The 20,299-nt window shown below is 37.5% G+C and overlaps 1 protein-coding gene across 2 annotated transcripts in view; it reads right to left on the bottom strand.

Annotated features, from left to right (window-relative positions):
- The window catches only part of LOC6031932, a 226,045-nt gene that overhangs the window by 13,955 nt on the left and 191,791 nt on the right, over nt 1–20,299 (bottom strand). The window contains exons 1-2 of one of the 2 annotated variants that reach the window (XM_038255666.1): nt 12,905–12,980; nt 12,340–12,813 (exon numbers count right to left, since the gene is read on the bottom strand). In XM_038255666.1, the coding sequence (XP_038111594.1) occupies nt 12,340–12,813; nt 12,905–12,934 (504 nt within the window). In that variant the 5' untranslated portion in view covers nt 12,935–12,980. Of the gene's footprint in view, nt 1–12,339; nt 12,814–12,904; nt 12,981–20,299 lie in introns of those variants that run through there. The other variant, XM_038255667.1, reaches the window with a different exon arrangement.

Below are 20,299 nucleotides of genomic sequence, written 5' to 3' on the forward strand. Positions count from 1 at the left end.
TAAACACTTATTGAATTGAATTGATTTTAATTTAACGTATTACTCAAACATCTGCTTAAGTCTTGTATGCTTCACGAGTATTTCCCTAGTAACCACAAGCACTAACTTGGAACTGTAAATCAACACTAAATAAACCTTTCCATGTTTTGAGCCTCTATATTACCATTTGAAATGCTTCTTTAATGTTCTAACTCTAAATAAGCTGCCGCAAAAGTTTTGAAGCTTTGACATTTCACGTTACTCTAAAGTAACTTTAAATCTACTTTTATTAGTGCTTCGCAAAAAGCGTAAACAAAAAGGAGTGGAAATACTTTGAGTGATTTTTTTTTTGTTGGAAATCATGAATAAACCAGGTAAGATCAAAATATGTTGCTTTGAAATATTTGTTGCTATAAATTTATTGCCATTTGCAGAATACTCCCGTACCTTCAGCAATAAATGGAATTTGCTCAACGAAGATTCCTTTCTGCAATATTCGCTTCGAATCTTTTCTTGTGATGGAGAAGGAGAAAAGCTGATGATCATCATAAATACATAAAATGTTTAGTGTAGTGTAGTGAAGTGATTATAAAATGGAAAATAAAAAATTGTCGCAGAAAATGTTTATTTTGAAATTCAATATCTGTGAAAAGACAAAAATCACAATGACAACTCTCCGAAAAGCATCTTCATCCACAGAGTAGTCAGCACGCGCACGGCATCAGAATCGAAAATTTCACATAAACATCATTCGTCGCAGGCAGCAGTACCAGGAGCTTCGAGCAAAAAACCAAAAAAATACATTTCAGCAAGCTTAATTCAGCGCCATCTATGTTAGAAAATATTCACCACCAAAATAGCCGACAGATGGCGTTAAGAAACTTTTGTTTATTTTTGTCATTTTTTAGGTACTTTCCAATGCACATAACTCTATATCAACCGTTGCAGTCGCAACTTTTGGCTTTAATTTCACTTTACAAGGGGATATAGAGTAATGTGACTGTAAATAGCTTACTTTATATTTTGATATAGAGTGGATTTAATGTTAGGTTTTAGTGTCCCGCAGTTACTTGGGTTATTCCATATATTGGCCGATTTGATCAACAAATTTTGTTGAACAAAGTGATCTCGAGGTATCCGTTTTTAATCTGTAATCTTCGAATTGTAATTTAATACCCACTTAGTATGAAAGATCCGATAGCCGATTTACATGTATGTTACCCCTTAACTATATTATGTCGGTCAAGTTGTTTTTATATTTTACGATTTTTCCAGTTGAGAGCCTCCCTCACTCTATGCGACAAATGAGATAAATGTCATCGGCTCCACGTGCTTTTGCGAACGTCTGGATGCATTCTGCACTGAAAAATGCATTGTCTATCACCCAGACTAGAATCAGAATCACGTTTCGTGCCGTTCAACGAGCTCCAGGCGATGACTGATTTCAGTATTAGGGGAAATATGTTAAAAGTGTAGATTTCTATAAATTTGCAAAAGACAATTTTGTGAAACGATCTGTAAATTTGTTACTAAGACAAAATTGTAATAACTAGCCACATTTGACACTGTTCCCCTACCTAATTTATTCTAACTAAATGAATGAAAAGAATCTGTTTGTTCTCGACAATTTACAAAAGCAGATATATCTATCTCAGATGTCAGTCATTTAGTGCTGCGACGACGTAAGGTGACTTATGAATGATGTGCTCACTTGGCTTGTTAATTACATTCACTAGGGAGCTACTAAGAAGCTATAGTATCGTCGGGTGATGACGCCAACCGGTGCAGTTGGCAGAAACACGTGCGACAGTCGTTTGATGTTGCTTGTTGTTCGGCGCCAACAACTGTTTGGCGCTCATTTGCATTTACAGCTAAGGGACTCATAAAGTTAGTCATTATTCAATTAAAATAGCGCGATGGAATCTCCACTGAATTTGTCTTTGCTAGATTGAAGTCAAATGAGGCGCTTAGGTCAATTGTTTTCATTTACAAGTTTAAAAGCATTTTTAAAGCGAGATTTATTTTTTCTTCTCAGTTTCATTCCCAAATCTTAAAATTAACACCATCTTAATTTCAGTAACTCAGGCAAGAGTACTAAAACTAAACAACCCATCCTGCTTCACGATTCTAACACCGTTCATGACCTGGTTCTAATCACCCATTAGTGTCAATTTCACGCACTTCCCATTCGGTGTTTATGCTAATGAGATATATATGGGTCATTCCATCTCAACTGTGCACGAAAAAGTGCAAATTTGAAAATTACCCTCTCCGATCCTGCTCAAATTTGGCAGGGCTGTTGATACTATCAAAACATGCAAGAATCCAGAATTTCATCCAAATCGGACCACCCCCTCCATTTTTGTACCTCCCCAAAAAAATCGACTTTTTGGCGATTTTTGACCAAACCTCCTAGTTTCAAATGACGATAACTCAGGAACCACAAATCTTAGAGGGTCGGTCTTAGACTCAATTTTGAAGGCAATTGGACGTAGAATCCATTTCCGTGATCAAAATGTTGATCTCAAAACACCCCAACTTATTTTTTTAATTTGACCTCACCATCGTGTTCCCCGGCCAATTTTACATAAGAATCACTTATCGACAGAAATGAATATGTTTCGTTCCAGAGATATCGAATTTTAAAGTTTTGTGTTTTCGAGATTACCTACATCAGCTTCATTCGCCGCATCTGCTAGAAGCACACAGGCGGGCCGATCAATTACTGCTACCTGGTGTTCTGGGAGATGAATAATTTAATTTAAATTTCAAAAATTTACGCAAATATTTATTCAAATGGCTGATACCTACCTAGATCAATGTATTTTTGTGAAAGGAATATTTATTGGGTTATTTTGAATGCACCGTTTTTTTACGTGTTGCTAACCGTTTCAGAGTACCTCCGAGGCCATGACTAGGGCCTTTATCGTGGGCGGTAGCAAAATAGTGCCATTCAGCAAAAACCCCAAAACCTGCTTTATTATTATTATTATTATCATTATTATAGTTTACTATTGACACTTTACCATAATTTGGCAAATCTGATTTATGGTTTAACAGATTGATCATATTAAATCAATTTTTATATTGTTAGCCAGCTCCATTTGATTGAAAGATGATTCTGGTCAAGGTAGGGGAAATATACCCATTTTAATCACACTAAGCCGTTCGACCAATTCTCATCACTTTTGCCGTTTCTGCTATTAAATCAATATTTTCAGATGTTTCAACAATGGAGAGTTGCTTGCTCACTTTTATTTGAGGTATTTATTACTTTGGAACAGTCAAAAAAACTTTTTATAAGCTGTAATTCATGATCAAAGTGCTGATAGGCCGATAATAGAAATAGGCTGAGAAAGGGTATAGTTCCCCTACATTTAATTTAAAAAAATCTTCATACGTGAGGACAGCAGCCGTGATAGAACAAAAAACACTGTTGTTCGGACGGTGTCGAAATCATCGCAACTAAATTTGGGGAATTAGCCGCTTTGAAGCAGATCAAACTTTGTGATTTGCTTACATTTTTCAATTTTATACTTTCCAGAAATCCTTTTCCTACCTACTCCTTGTGATCGTCCTTCACTAGAGTACAACGCATCAACAAATTTTATTCATTTTAATTCATATTTTTTACTCAATAATGTATCGTACACTTATTGTTCAGTGTTACTAACAAGATTAATTGCATTTTCCTGCTCACTTCGTCGGAATCCAATTCTGCCCTTTACTGTGTGTCGTTATTGCTCTGTCCTGTGGGTTAGCACAGAAATTCATTTCATTAATTTTTTTGAGCAGATATTTCGCGATTATTCGCGATTAAACTTCAGTTTCCTACAGTGTTTTACAGTTAATTTTTGCCCAATTTGGTAAAGATTATTTATGATGAAATATTATTTCAATAAATTACCAGGTAGCAGTTATTGATCGGCCCACCTGTGTGCTTCTAGCATATGCAGCGAATGAAGCTGATGTAGGTAATCTCGAAAACACAAAACTTTAAAATTCGATATCTCTGGAACGAAACATATTCATTTCTGTCGATAAGTGATTCTTATGTAAAATTGGCCGGGGAACACGATGGTGAATTAAAAAAATAAGTTGGGGTGTTTTGAGATACGGCCGTTTCAAGTTTTCAATTGCGCAATACAGGTAGAAAAAATAAATTAATCAACATTTTGATCACGGAAATGGATTCTACGTCCAATTGCCTTCAAAATTGAGTCTAAGACCGACCCTCTAAGATTTGTGGTTCCTGAGTTATCGTCATTTGAAACTAGGAGGTTTGGTCAAAAATCGCCAAAAAGTCGATTTTTTGGGGAGGTACAAAAATGGAGGGGGTGGTCCGATTTGGATGAAATTCGGGATTCTTGCATGTTTTGATAGTATCAACAGCCCTGCCAAATTTGAGCAGGATCGGAGAGGTTAATTTTCAAATGCTGTTCCGCTTCAGATGGAATGACCCATATGGTAATCTTCGCATGAATCGTACCTCTTCGTTTTGATGACAACCCCTACCCGCCTGGCGGAGTGCTTTTGCTAGTCACATTTGGGAATTTAACTTTATGATTAATACCGCTCACACCACAAACAACCGTCTTATCTGGGCTGTATCACTTCCAGAGTGGGGTAGGTCAGAGGGTGGATTGTGGATTTGGAGGAAATCCTTTGTTTTGATAAATATCCCTTGGCCTTTGGATGAATGATTCAGTTTGACGGTTTATTGAGTCACATATTGATATCAAATAAATTTTTTTTTAAGACAATTTTGCAGAAATTTAAAATAACTTGTTGACTACAATGTATTGTATAGCAGGATGTAACAAACAAAAAAAGCTTTTTGGTAGGCATTCAGGGGTTTGTTCCGGTAGGCAGACTGAGCCCAGATTTCAAATATGGGAACGTTTTTTTTATTACGTAACGCAGTTTGGGGGGGGGGGGAGGGGTTGTCGGTGTCTGTTACGAAATGTTACGAAAATGGGAGGGGGGGTGGGAGTGCTAAAAAATTCTGTTTTCAATTCGTAAAAAAATACAAAAAGACCTTGCGTTACGCGTTACAAGGGGGGTAGGGGGGATCGCTTACCTATTACGCTTTGTTACAAAGGAGGGGTAGGAGGGTCAAAAATCGCAAATTTTGCGTTACATAATAATAGAACGCTCCCTATGACCTTGGAAGAAACAGGAGCTTGTGCTTTACATTTGAATTGTAAATGGGATTAAACTCGTACACATAATTTTTTTGACAAAGAACTTTGTCCTAAGGTTTCTATACGTGGTGTCAATCCAAAATTTTCGCGAAGCGAAAACGTTACGTGACGAATTCCCCTCTCGGCAAATTTCCCCTCTTTTTGGTGCACGCCGGTTGGATGAACGAACGTTTCCCAATCAGTCAATCGAGAGACGTGAGATTGATGTATCTAAAATCACCCCCACTCCACCTCATAATTTTCGGATAGTCGACGAGCCAACAAAACTCGGCTCGGTCGGTCCCGAAAATTCATTCTATTGCTGGACGTCGACGAGAACACATCAGAAGCAGATGGCCTGGTGGCCCGGTAGCAGACGGCCTGGAGGTCTGGGAGCAGATGGCTTGGAGGCAAGGACCAGCTAAGACATGGCAGTCGCGGGAGTCGATCATTGGAACTGGCCACCACCTGGACTGGAGTGGCCGGAGGCCCCAGGGATGTTCCGATGGGGGGACATTTTCCGGACCGTAAGAGTTGGGGCAATATGGGTATCAAACTTTATGGTTTTTGATACCGGACATGAAATTTGACATTTTGGCAGTAGTGGCCACAATCCGGAGTGGCCGGAGGCCCCGCGGATGTTCCGATGGGGGGACATTTGCTGGACCGTAAGAGTAGGGGCAATATGGGTATCAAACTTTATGGTTTTTGATACCGGACATGAAATTTAACATTTCTGCAGTAGTGGCCACAATCCGGAGTGGCCGGAGGCCCCGCGGATGTTCCGATGGGGGGACATTTGCCGGACCGTAAGAGTTGGGGCAATATGGGTATCAAACTTTATGGTTTTTGATACTGGACATGAAATTTAACATTTCTGCAGTAGTGGCCACAATCCGGTGTGGCCGGAGGCCCCGCGGATGTTCCGATGGGGGGACATTTGCTGGACCGTAAGAGTAGGGGCAATATGGGTATCAAACTTTATGGTTTTTGATACCGGACATGAAATGTGACATTTTGGCAGTAGTGGCCACAATCCGGAGTGGCCGGAGGCCCCGCGGATGTTCCGATGGGGGGACATTTGCTGGACCGTAAGAGTTGGGGCAATATGGGTATCAAACTTTATGGTTTTTGATACCGGACATGAAATGTGACATTTTGGCAGTAGTGGCCACAATCCGGAGTGGCCGGAGGCCCCGCGGATGTTCCGATGGGGGGACATTTGCTGGACCGTAAGAGTTGGGGCAATATGGGTATCAAACTTTATGGTTTTTGATACCGGACATGAAATGTGACATTTTGGCAGTAGTGGCCACAATCCGGAGTGGCCGGAGGCCCCGCGGATGTTCCGATGGGGGGACATTTGCCGGACCGTAAGAGTTGGGGCAATATGGGTATCAAACTTTATGGTTTTGCCTTTCTCACTGAGGTAAGGCTATAATCCTGCTCTAAAAATGAACTTTGCAAAAAAACGTCGTAGACCCACCTTCATGTATACATATCGACTCAGAATCGAAAACTGAACAAATGTCTGTGTGTATGTGTGTGTGTATGTGTGTGTGTATGTGTGTGTGTATGTATGTATGTGACCAACAAACTAGCTCATGTTTCTCGGCACTGGCTGAACCGATTTGACCCGAACCTGTTGCATTCGACTTGGTTTAGGGTCCCATAGATCGAGTTTTATACAGATTGAAGTTTCGATAAGTAGTTCAAAAGTTATGTATAAAAATGTGTTTTCACATATATCCGGATCTCACTTAAATGTATGTAAACTATGTCCGGGACCATCATCCGACCCATCGTTGGTTAGGTTATCAGAAGACCTTTCCAACGAGTCCAAAACATTGAAGATCTGGCAACCCTGTCTCGAGATATCCCGACTTAAGTGATATTGATGTACTTTTTGGAAGCCGGATCTCATTTAAATGTATGTAAACTACGTCCGGATCCACCATCCAACCCATTAATGGTTAGGTTATCAGAAGACCTTTCCAACGAGCATAAAACATTGAAGATCTGGCAACCTTGTCTCGAGATATGCCCACTTAAGTTATATTTATGTACTTTTTGGAAGCCGGATCTCACTTAAATGTATGTAAACTATGTACAGGTCCATCATCCGACCCATCGTTGATTAGATTATCAAAAGACTTTTCCAACGAGTCCAAAACATTGAAGATCTGGCAACCCTGTCTCGAGATATCCCGACTTAAGTGATATTGATGTACTTTTTGGATGCCGAATCTCACTTAAATGTATGTAAACTTTGTCCGGATCCACCATCCAACCCATCGTTGATTAGGTTATCAAAGGACCTTTCCCATGAGTCCAAAACATTGAAGATCTGGCAACCCTGTCTCGAGATATCCCGACTTAAGTGATATTGATGTACTTTTTGGAAGTCGGATCTCACTTAAATGTATGTAAACTATGTCCGGATCCACCATCCGACTCAACGTAAGTTAGGTTATCAAAAAACCTTTCCAACGAGTCCAAAACATTGAAGATCTGGCAACCCTGTCTCAAGATATCTCGACTTAAGTGATATTGATGTACTTTTTGGAAGCCGGATCTCTCTTAAATGTATGTAAACTATGTCCGGATCCACCATCCAACCCATCGTTGGTTGGGTTATCAAAAGACCTTTCCAACGAGTCCAAAACATTGTAGATCTGGCAACCCTGTCTCGAGATATGTCCACTTAAGTGATATTGATGTACTTTTTGGATGCCGGATCTTCTTTAAATGTATGTAAACTATGTCCGGATCCACCATCCAACCCATCGTTGGTTAGGTTATCAGAAGATCTTTCCAAAGAGCCTAAAACATTGAAGATCTGGCAACCCTGTCTCGAGATATGCACACTAAAGTGATATTGATGTACTTTTTGGAAGCCGGATCTCTCTTAAATGTATGTAAACTATGTCCGGATCCACTATCCGACCCATCGTTGGTTGGGTTATCAAAAGACCTTTCCAACGAGTCTAAAACATTAAAGATCTGGCAAACATGTCTCGAGATATGGCCACTTAAGTGATATTTATGTACTTTTTTATTCCGGATCTTAAAAATAGATTAAATTTTTGTACAATTCCATCATATCAGCCATTGTTGGTAATAAGTGAGGAAGGCTCCAACCACATAAGTGGATTAAGTTAGTTTTTGATACTGAATATGGAATTTGACATTTCGGCAGTAGTGGCCACAATCCGGAGTGGCCGGAGGCCCCGCGGATGTTCCGATGGGGGGACATTTGCCGGACCGTAAGAGTTGGGGCAATATGGGTATCAAACTTTATGGTTTTTGATACTGGACATGAAATTTAACATTTCTGCAGTAGTGGCCACAATCCGGAGTGACCGGAGGCCCCGCGGATGTTCCGATGGGGGGACATTTGCTGGACCGTAAGGGTTGGGGCAATATGGGTATCAAACTTTATGGTTTTTGATACTGGATATAAAATTTGACATTTCGGCAGTAGTGGCCACAATCCGGAGTGGCCGGAGGCCCCGCGGATGTTCCGATGGGGGGACATTTGCTGGACCGTAAGGGTTGGGGCAATATGGGTATCAAACTTTATGGTTTTTGATACTGGATATGAAATTTGACATTTCGGCAGTAGTGGCCACAATCCGGAGTGGCCGGAGGCCCCGGGGATGTTCCGATGGGGGGACATTTGCCGAACCATAAGAGTAGGGGCAATATGGGTATCAAACTTTATGGTTTTTGATACTGGATATGAAATTTGACATTTCGGCAGTAGTTGCCACAATCCGGAGTGGCCGGAGGCCCCGGGGATGTTCCGATGGGGGGACATTTGCCGAACCATAAGAGTAGGGGCAATATGGGTATCAAACTTTAGGGTTTTTGATACTGGATATGAAATTTGACATTTCGGCAGTAGTGGCCACAATCCGGAGGCCGGAGGCCCCGCGGATGTTCCGATGGGGGACATTTGCTGGACCGTAAGAGTTGGGGCAATATGGGTATCAAACTTTATGGTTTTTGATACTGGATATGAAATTTGACATTTCGGCAGTAGTGGCCACAATCCGGAGTGGCCGGAGGCCCCGGGGATGTTCCGATGGGGGGACATTTGCCGAACCATAAGAGTAGGGGCAATATGGGTATCAAACTTTAGGGTTTTTGATACTGGATATGAAATTTGACATTTCGGCAGTAGTGGCCACAATCCGGAGTGGTCGGAGGCCCCGCGGATGTTCCGATGGGGGGACATTTGCTGGACCGTAAGAGTTGGGGCAATATGGGTATCAAACTTTATGGTTTTTGATACTGGATATGAAATTTGACATTTCGGCAGTAGTGGCCACAATCCGGAGTGGCCGGAGGCCCCGGGGATGTTCCGATGGGGGGACATTTGCTGGACCGTAAGAGTAGGGGCAATATGGGTATCAAACTTTATGGTTTTTGATACTGAATATGAAATTTGACATTTCGGCAGTAGTGGCCACAATCCGGAGTGGCCGGAGGCCCCGGGGATGTTCCGATGGGGGGACATTTGCCGAACCATAAGAGTAGGGGCAAGATGGGTATCAAACTTTATGGTTTTTGATACTGGATATGAAATTTGACATTTCGGCAGTAGTGGCCATAAACCGGAGTGGCCGGAGGCCCCGCGGATGTTCCGATGGGGGGACATTTGCCGAACCATAAGAGTTGGGGCAATATGGGTATCAAACATTATGGTTTTTGATACTGAATATGAAATTTGACATTTCGGCAGTAGTGGCCATAAACCGGAGTGGCTGGAGGCCAGGGGATGTTCCGAGAGGGGGACATTTGCCGAACCATAAGAGTAGGGGCAACATGGGTATCAAACTTTATGATTTTTGATACTGGATATGAAATTTGACATTTCAACAGCAGTGGCCACAATCCGAAGTGGCCGGAGGCCCCGGGGATGTTCCGATGAGGGGACATTTGCCGAACCATAAGAGTAGGGGCAATATGGGTATCAAACTTTATGGTAATTATGAATCTAGTGAATCTAGGGAAATTTGGACCAGACAATGTAATCGAAAATTTCAACAACCATCTTGCAAAGTTCTTTGTCATACTGGTCATGTGTAACATAACCACCTGCACCTTTTTTTCAAAAATCTAAGGTATCAGGGCTTTTTGGTCACTAATGCGTTTACTTTCATCATAACTGGCGTGTAGGCCAAATCCTTGTGCAAGTTTTGGTATGCATAAAATTGCAGTAAAATCTTCCGGGTTATTAATATGCTTTTTGCAACTTTTTGCATACACTACTATTTTGTAACTCTGACGTGAAACTTCTTACTTTTCCTGTCATTCTCGAACAGCCTACCTTTTCTCTACCAAAAATAACAGAAACGAATAGAAACACTTTTCAAAACAAATGCTGAAAAGTTCTACTTTTCAGCACTGAAATGAATGCTGAAAAGGACTTGTTATGAAAGGGCCCAATATTCAATACTACGTCCTTTTGAAATGTTAGTCTTGATTTAAGAGCGAGTCCACGAACAAGGCATACCCCTTTGTATGGGACGTCGTTTGGACCTCACCAATCTGCCTATAAAACTAGCATCTGGCCAAAATATGAGCACTCTAGGTCAACGGAAAGTGGGGCAAATCGGGACACAAAGTTTGGTGGTTCAAAAACGTCAAAAATCTTAAAAATTAGGCAAAATTCAATCAAAATGCATCTGAAAGGGCTTAGAAAATGCAACAAAATGCAGGAAAAAGCATCCCAATTGGTTGAATAAAAGGGAGTTATTGGCATTTTAGTGAAAAAATAGCATAATTTTCAAACTCAAATAAAAAAATGTTCTATCCAGATATCAACTCGCTTCGACCTGCAGCTTGTAGGGGACATCTGAGACTGAGAACGCTTTGAGTAAGGCAGTTTAACGTATTAAATAAACACTTTTTCTTTAAGTGATTTTTTTGATTGTAAATTTTTGCTCGGGGACCCCTTAGATCAAATTTTCTGGTGATTATTTTATAATATTCGTGTTCCTGAGACAATTTCACATAAGAAACATGCATAAAAATTGTTATTTTCATCAATTTTAACCATTTAAAAAAAAAGTGAAAGTAAAAAAAAATCTTCGATTCACATTTATTGAAAATCAAGTTCGTTTCCAAGGATATTAGATGACACCAGAAAAAAGGCAGATTCTTATGTTTTTAACTTTTATTTTTTAAATGGTTAAAATGGATGAAAATAAACATTTTTGTGCATGTTTCTATCGTGAAATTGTCTCAGGAACACGAATATCATGAAATTATCACCGGAAAATTTGACCTAAGGGGTCCCCCGAGCAAAAATTTACAACCAAAAAAATCACTTAAAGAAAAAGTTTTTATTTAATACGTTAAACTGCCTTACCCAAAGCTTTTTCAGTCTCAGATGGTAGTCTCAGATGTCCCTTACAAGCTGCAGGTCGAAGCGAGTTGATATCTGGATGGAACATTTTTTTTTATTTGAGTTTGAAAATTATGCTATTTTTTCACTACAATGCTAATAACTCCCTTTAGATTCAACCTATTGGGATGCTTTTTCCTGCATTTTGTTGCATTTTTTAAGCTCTTTCGGATGCATTTTGAATTTTGAAATTTAATTGAATTTTGCCTAAGTTATAGCCTTTTTAAGATTTTTGACATTTTTGAACCACCAAACTTTGTGTCCCGATTTGCCCCACTTCCCGTTGACCTAGAGTGCTCATATTTTGGCCAGATGCTAGTTTTATATGTACAAACAACCCCTGAAAATTTGGTGAGGTCGATGCGAGATGGGTATGCTTTGCTCGTTGACTCGCTCTTAAATAAATTTGAAAATATTGTTTTCGAAAACATCGGAAAATTTCACGAATGTTTCATATTTTAACATTGAAATCGAACGATTAGTTGCTGAGATATTGACATGCAAAGGTTTAAAAACATGGAAATTGATGTTTTGATGTTCAAAAAAGCAAAATATAGAGATCGGTGACTCGGTGACCCTCGTTGGATAAATGTACGACTCGTGCTGAAAAAATCTTCTTTTACCAAATTGATGCATTAACTACTATTACAGTGATCATAAATTATCTACCGAATGATTGGGTTTATATTTTGCACACTTCACTTAAACTTTTTTATGGAAAATAAATTCTGGTATTTAAAAAATAAATAAAGTTCCACTCACCTCCGTGCCCAACCCGCTGAAGAAGCTCTCGACCTGGGCCCGCTCAAACTCCGTAATCATCCCATTGTCCAGACTGATCAGATCGTGCTTGCTGTACTCGTGCTCTGTGTCATCCTCTTCGTTGATGTAGTTCCCGTTCAAGCTTTGCTGTTGCTGAAGTTGTTGCAGTTGTTGCTGCTGCTGCTGCTGATGGTGTCGATGATGATGGTGATGGTGGTGGTGGTGATGGTGATGACGATGACTTCCGGCACTGCTGCTGCTCGTTCCGTCGGTGCAACTGCTGCTGCTGGTGTTGCTGGCTTGGCTGGGAATCGACTGGGACTCGCAGTCCAGCGACCACTCCTGGATGACCTCGCAGATCTCCGAGGCCGACCCGTCCGAACTGTCCGACTTGCTGGATGTGGACGGCGCACCCCCGCTGTTGTCGCTGACCGAGCCGAGCCGGTGCCGCTGCTGTTGCTGGAGGTGTGTCATCTGTAACAATTAGGAGAGAACAAAAAAGGGACAAGGTCAGGTCGGTGTTGCTGATGTAATTAGGTTGATTGAACTACGGAAGATAACCGACTTTCTTGGGAGGGGGAAGCAGTTTTCTCATTGTGTGACCAGAGTGGTGGGACTAAACTAATGGCACTTTCTCCAGACTTGGCGGGAAGCCGACTAATGTGGGGCGACCTTTTGCAATATTGATAACTCCGTCCTGAACGGAACAGCGCTCGGGCAGATATCGAGCTCGCAAGAGATAAGAAAAGGTATACGACGAGAATAGTGTTGTTTTGGTTGTTGTCTGGGTTCTATATTAAGGGTGGGTTATTCCAAAGAGGTTGAGGGCAGGAGGGGGGTTGGTTGACTAATGTGGTCGACGATGTGCGAAATGGGTTCTCGTTTATCGTTTTGTTGTATGAATTGCTCAGTTGGAGTCGATAGGAATGACGACGGGGATATTTTTGTGGGGAAAAGGGTTCCAGGGAAATGACTATGTTTAACATTGGAGAATGACGAACTAATATGGATGGGAAGTATGCGTTCGGAGATAAGATAAGGTGTTACATTTGAATATGAAGTGGGTTCACATAACTGAGAAACGTTGGCCGTTGAAAATCGATCTATTATTCCTGGTGTTTGAACCGGGATCAGTGTTGCTTTTTTATCGATATCAAATCTGTGTATTGACTAAATTAAAACTTATATGAAGTACTACTACAGCCTAACAGAAATTATTATAAGGTAAGGAACAATTGGTGTCTTTTTGCTAAAAGCCTAACTTTGAACAAAATATAAAAGTTTCACTTATTTCTTTGAAACGGAGTTCAGTGAATAATGATTCAGGTATACTTTTTAATTGATATTAAAATAATATTTAATTGCATCAGCCGCCGACTGAGAAACTATCTGATAATGAAAAATAATAATTTATATTTAATTATTAAAAATCAACTATCTAATGTGATAAGTACCTTTTTCAATTTAAGAATGTTATCATCCTGGTGTTTAAACCCGACGTTTTTTCCAAACCAGCAAAAATGCGTTTTAAATAAATAAATATTAAGTAAGAATAAAAGTCTTTTTGGAAACTGGAAAATCTGTTTCAGTTAAATTTTTGATGTTGACACCTGGCTTGACCTACTTTGTTAACACTCAAACGCTCGGGTAGTCATTTGACCCCTATTTTTTTCTTAAAAATCTTATAACTTTTGGTAGAATTGACTAAGTTGGAGGCTTCCGGTTGCAAAAGATCCTGAATTGTTTATATTTTCAACTGTCAGATGGGGGACAAATATTGTCCATTTTAACCGGAGATAATCCGGATTCCGTTGGGGTACCTCGGCCCTGCTATATGGGTCTTTGTTCAATATAACAAAATCTATTTCATAGAACATTGCCGGAAATGATGCAAAACTTCAAGATATCATTCTAATACATCATCCTGCAAAAATAATTGATGTTTTGCAATCATTAGTTTTCAAAAAATGTTGCGATACTAAACATCGAAAATTTTCAATTATTCAAAAGATCTTTAAATAAAATTCGTACCAGCCTTATTATTTTGTAGAAACTTGCTTGTTTTCGTCCAAGGTTCCAGAAAAAGCATTTGTGTTGACGATCGAAAAGGCAATATTTTGTGTTACGTAATATTACAAACAAGCTCTTAGGAAACATAAAGTGTCACCTTTTTTAGTTAGGGAAAAGTATGGGGACTTTTATGTAAAATTGGACGCCCGATTTGATGGCGTACTCAAAATTCCAAAAAAAAAAACGTTATCGCGATTTCGCGATACAAAGTTTTGAAAAAGTTGGTCGTCATCGATCATGGCCGTTCATGGTCACCCGCGACATATATAGACGACAAAACAAAGAGAAACACAAAAAGTAACACGAAATTTTAAAACATGTTTTTTGTTCTAAATGAAAAAATACCCTTCTCATCACCGTTTCATGCTACAAATAATTTTAAAAAAAAACACCTCTTTTTCGTAGGGGTCGTACCGCCCCTCTGACACGCGATATTAAACAACGGAATCGTGGAATCGTGATCAGGGACAAAATTTACCTCTTAGGACAAAGTTTCACGCAAATCAAAGAGGGGTCGAGGCAACTGCTGTGTGAGCTGACGGAGAATTATCCAATATAAAAAAAAAACAAATATGGAGTTTTTTTTTTCAAGGTCCAATAAACAACATTTTTCTTTTTTTTTTCTTTTTAGGTGTTTTGGATACCTTTGACTCAAGGCGGATTCAAAAATTTTCAAATCGACGTCGTCGTGCTATCTTGTCACACCCGCCATTTCGACGTTCCGAGAAAAACGCGTTTTAATGTTTGACCTTGAATAAACAAAAACGAAAGCACGCAATGTAAACAATAACAAACACATTTTGTTTGGCTGACTATTCTGTGCATTGTCCCGAAGTTTGGTTAAAGTTGGTTGCTGGAGTCCCGAGTTATAATTACAATTGTTTATGGTAGTCTAACTTGTACGTGCGTAAACCGCGTTCTGACCTGAAATCCCTTTGCCCTTTGTTGCACTTACATCAATTTTCAGGAAGTGACAAGATAGCACGACAAGATTGAAACTTCTTTCATATGAAAAGTGACAAACAATTTCGGAGCTCTTTTGGTTTTCATTGAATATCTCAGGATTGAAATCGAATTTTGGGGATCTGTGAATGTCAAAAGAAGAGGCATTGTGAGCTGCACAAAATAGCGTTCTTATTATGGCCCAAATGCATGTACGACAAGTGAGCACGACGGCGACGAAATAGCAGAAAAATTGAAAATTTTGAACCATTAAATAAATCTCTAGAGGTACATTTAAAATTGTATTGAAAAACTTTATTTGAACACGGATAAAAATCTTGTTAGCTGATCCGAGGGCTTTTGTTAATTTGATTTGGTTAACCGCGGTGGATTTTCTTGAAATAATTCGAATTGTCAAAAATCCACCAAAGCATCTACCGGTGGAAACTTTTCTACCTCAGATTTTTGTGCGATCAATGTGGTAGATGCTTTGGTGGATTTTTGACAGTTCGAATTATTTAAAAAAAATCCACCGCGGTTAACCAAATCAAATTAACAAAAGCCCTCCGGTAACTCTATGTTGTCGAATTTGTAAACATTGTTATGTTTCCAGAATCGACAATTTTTTTGTATTTCGCTGGAAATGTTTCCGGAATTGACAACATTGTTGTTCTATATCGGACGATGTTGTTTTAAAATGTTGCCGATTTTGGAAGCATTCAAATGTTTAAAAATTCGAAAACATGGACTCTCTGGATTAGCTTTCAGGAATTCTATCCAAAATACCAAAATATGACAAAATTTGATCAAATCTACCTGAAATCCGTTTGAAAATTTATCCATTCTCACCCCTTAGAAGGGGTAACAAGATGTTAAAAAAAATAGTTAAGCTATTGGTGAATAGCTTCGTTTTTGACATTTTCAAAGGGCCAAACCAAACGTTTATCATGAAAGCATTTGTGAATCTACAATAATTCAGTAAATTATATTTTCTTAAAATTGAAAAAAACAACGTGTAAAACATTGAAAATTGTAACTAGTTGCCTAGTGAATTTAAAGTTTTTCAGCGTTGAATTGATATTTCAATTGTCACATATTTATTTTGTATTTATTATTAATTTTGATTAGAACAAATATAGAAACCAAATTTCCAATCTGCTGCTTTCTTATGGTATAAAATTGACTGTATGTCTTTTTTTTATCAATTTTTTAGTTTGGCTCTTGTGTCGGAGATATATCGTGTAGAAAATTGTAATTATTTTAAATAGTGAAAAATAATGAACTAATTGATATTCGCTATTGTACTATTGAACATGTTTGAAATAGAATATTTCGAATTGTTAGTTCCGTTTATTTGTAAAAAAAACACTGATTTCTTACTCAGAATCAGACAGCGAGAATTTTGGTTGCTTGTTGTGGCCTGAACCACAACACGCCCTTTTTCCCATATTTACCATCTCTGTTTGGCGATATAAGACAATAAAACTTATATACGTCAACAGGTAAACGCAATGACTAAATCTAGGAGGTTAAATGAAGTTAAGTCGATAGGTAGTCAATTATAATACTAGGGAGGTAGTTGATCTACCGACATGGAAATACTTAATAAAGGTGAGCTCGTCCTTGGACGAGCAGAGTTGAAGTACAACGGAACAAGTGTACATTGTTTTATATTAAAGAAAGTCCGCGATAATAAATATTTAACATTTGGTGTCACAAGTCAAAAATGTAGCTGAAGTAAAGTGATTAAAAAAAAAGATCATCGGCCAGGAACCCTGCAGTAAACACGGACACGATTGGTAACATATAATAAAAAATACTTTAACAAACATGGAAAATTGGTTGAAATTTGAACACATCGAACTATTTGACGGTTCGGTGCAAAAATTAAAATCCTTTATAGAAATTGTGGATCTTTTTCACGAAATCTATAAAACAAAAATATAAATGAGAAACATTTTCTTACAGTGATTAAATACTGTAAACTTTCGGAAAATGTACAATACGAATTCAAAAACAAAAAAATTGATACTTGGGACCAACTTAAATCTTTTTTGCAAGATAGATTTAAACCAAGTTTAAAATTGATGTTGGAATTATTAGACGAAATGAATGCATCATCAATCAAGCAAAATGAAACCTTAACTGATTTCATTGCTAGACTTAATTATATTCTGACAAAAATAAAAAACAATTGTGGCTCCGAATTTGAATTATTCCATCAGCATGCCATGGGTAAAGCTGTATGGAAAATAAAAGATTTGTTGTCCATCGACACAATTATTATTTTAGGCCAAGCGTCTATTTTAGACGAAATCAAAATTACTTTGGAAAAATTAAATTTAGGTGACAAAAAAATGTATGGTAAATTTCTACCATTAATTGACAGAGCAGGAAATTTAGAACAATCTACAGCTCAAAACAACGGAGTTCAATATTTTAAATTCAAAAACCATTTTCAACCATGTTTGAATTCTGGGAAAAAAGGTCCCCAAAACTACAATCCCAGGTATAAGGGTAACAATTTTAATCCATTGCACAATAACAATAATGATGCAAAACAAGAAAAAATTTATAGAATCCGACAACAAAATAACATGAATTACTTTCATGGTAAAAATAATTGGAAATATTTTGTTCCTAAAAGGGAAAACATTCATTATAAAGATACAAAAATTAACCCTAATCATAAGGGTAAAACTTTCGTTCCAATTTTTAAAAACAAAAGACCTTATTTTATAAACAATTACGATAACAACAATAATAATAATATGACAAATGGTAATTTTCAAAATAACAACTCTCGCAACAATGGTTATAATAACACAAATAATTGCCACAACTATAACACAAAATATAATCATTACTGGCAAAACAGTATGCCAAAAAATAAAAATTATTTAGCGAAAAACAATTCAAATGATGAAATCTCGTATATTCAAGCTGAAAATTTCAACAATCCAAATATCAGTGAAAACCTTTGTGACAATACTGAAAATCCAATTCTACATAAAAATCAAAAAACAGCAGAATATGAAAATTATGAGGAAATCAAAAATAATTCAAAAATTTTCGAGCTTAACGAAAAACATAATGAGCAAATTAAAATTATAAAAAATGAAGATAAAAAACAATGTCAAAAACTAGATTACCAACAAAACAAATTTAAAAATTATTTCATTGAAAACGAGAAAAATATTTTCTTAAATAAAAATGATCACTTCTACCAACAATTTATAGAATACTTAGATGATCTAAGTAATCAGTATTCTTACTGATAAACAAAAAAAAAACACGCACACACAATCATGATAGAAATATTTAAATATTTAACAATCAATTATGTTGATATCTGGCCAATATCAAATATCAATGAATGTTAATGATTTACTCTACCTTGATCGAAAAAGCAAATTATTTTAAATCATATATATTTTGCCGGAGAATACATCTGATTTAAATATATGTTCAGCGAAAGTAGCATTAGCATTAGCATTAGCATTTGGAGGACGCCCCACCACCGGAAGGCTCCACAACGCTTATCCCACTGTTTGGTATGGTTGTGTTAGACCCTCATCCGGAACAATAATCCAACACGGGAGATACCATGTCTTCATCTTTTGATGAGTGTGTAATACAGCCCAGGGCATAAGGGGTCCACGCCGGGTCCAAGCTATCCTCGGGGAAATGAAGGAATGTTAGTAAACACCTATCTAAAGTGCGCAGGGACCCCTACGTCACCTTAGTGGTATAGATGTTTGTAGGGAGGTTTTGGACTCAATGTTAGTAAGAGAGGTAGAACCCTAGGATATACCCCGAAAGGTATTGCGGGCGAATCAAGTAGAGTTAGTTTTTTTATTATTAAACTTATACCATCAGTATAGTGTGAAAGATGCATGATTTATAGATATTCTATTTAAAGCAACGGTAGACACAACGCGACGAAGCCGTGCGTGAATAAATTGACTGTTACAAAAAAATGAGGAAATTCAGGTGAAAGCAATGCTGATTAAACACAGTTTTAACATGTCTGCTGTTAAACTCAAGCTACCGACTGTAAGAGTACAGAGAAGTTTATATTTTCTTTAAATTATTTTATGTTTAAGCGAAATTCGAGGTTTGAAATGATTTAACACATAATTGGAATCTTGATTTTAAACACTTACAGCGATGCGGAGTGAATATATGTTCAGCGAAAGTATAATAAAAATTCTATCAAGCAAAAATCTAAGAAAAGCATTCAGCGTGCACAAAAATGAACCAAAGCAAATATTTTTGCTAAATACAAAATCAATGAAACAAAGCAAATATTTTTGCTAAATACAAAATCATTTTCAAAACAAATTATTCGTAAAAAATAAAAATAAATGGTTCAGAACATATAACAGATTGAACAAAGAAAAATGCAATGCAAAAAGCTAAAAGTAAATCAATTCATTATATATATTATACAAATATTACAAATAATTCAAAACTAGCAAAATAGTTTCCTAATTTAAAATCATAGTATGTCGAAAAAACAGACGAGCAATCAAAGATATCGAAATCAACCTTTTAATACTTTAAATTTAATCAATCGATATTGTAAATATGATTTAAGTTTGATTGATTTAATTTGGTTTGTAAAAATCAATTTCATATCTTAATATTAAAACTTAAAAAAACCAACCATCATATATTGAATAAATTTCAATTAAGAACACTGCAATATAATGTAATGTACTAATCAAAAAAATCACACAAGATTGATTCATATTTTCCACTTTCAAATCAGACACAAGAAATAATCTTAAAGTTAAAAAAAATCAAGCGAACAATATACATGGAAATCTTTTCAAATAGGTTTACTAATTGCTGTCATAACACAAACATCATAATTTCACTTCATTTAGTATAATAACTAGTTTGAAGTATTTTTTATAGCAATTTCTCTTATTTTACTTATTTT

The sequence above is a fragment of the Culex quinquefasciatus genome, chromosome 2, assembly GCF_015732765.1.
Source record: "Culex quinquefasciatus strain JHB chromosome 2, VPISU_Cqui_1.0_pri_paternal, whole genome shotgun sequence".
Taxonomy (NCBI): Eukaryota; Metazoa; Arthropoda; class Insecta; order Diptera; family Culicidae; genus Culex; species Culex quinquefasciatus.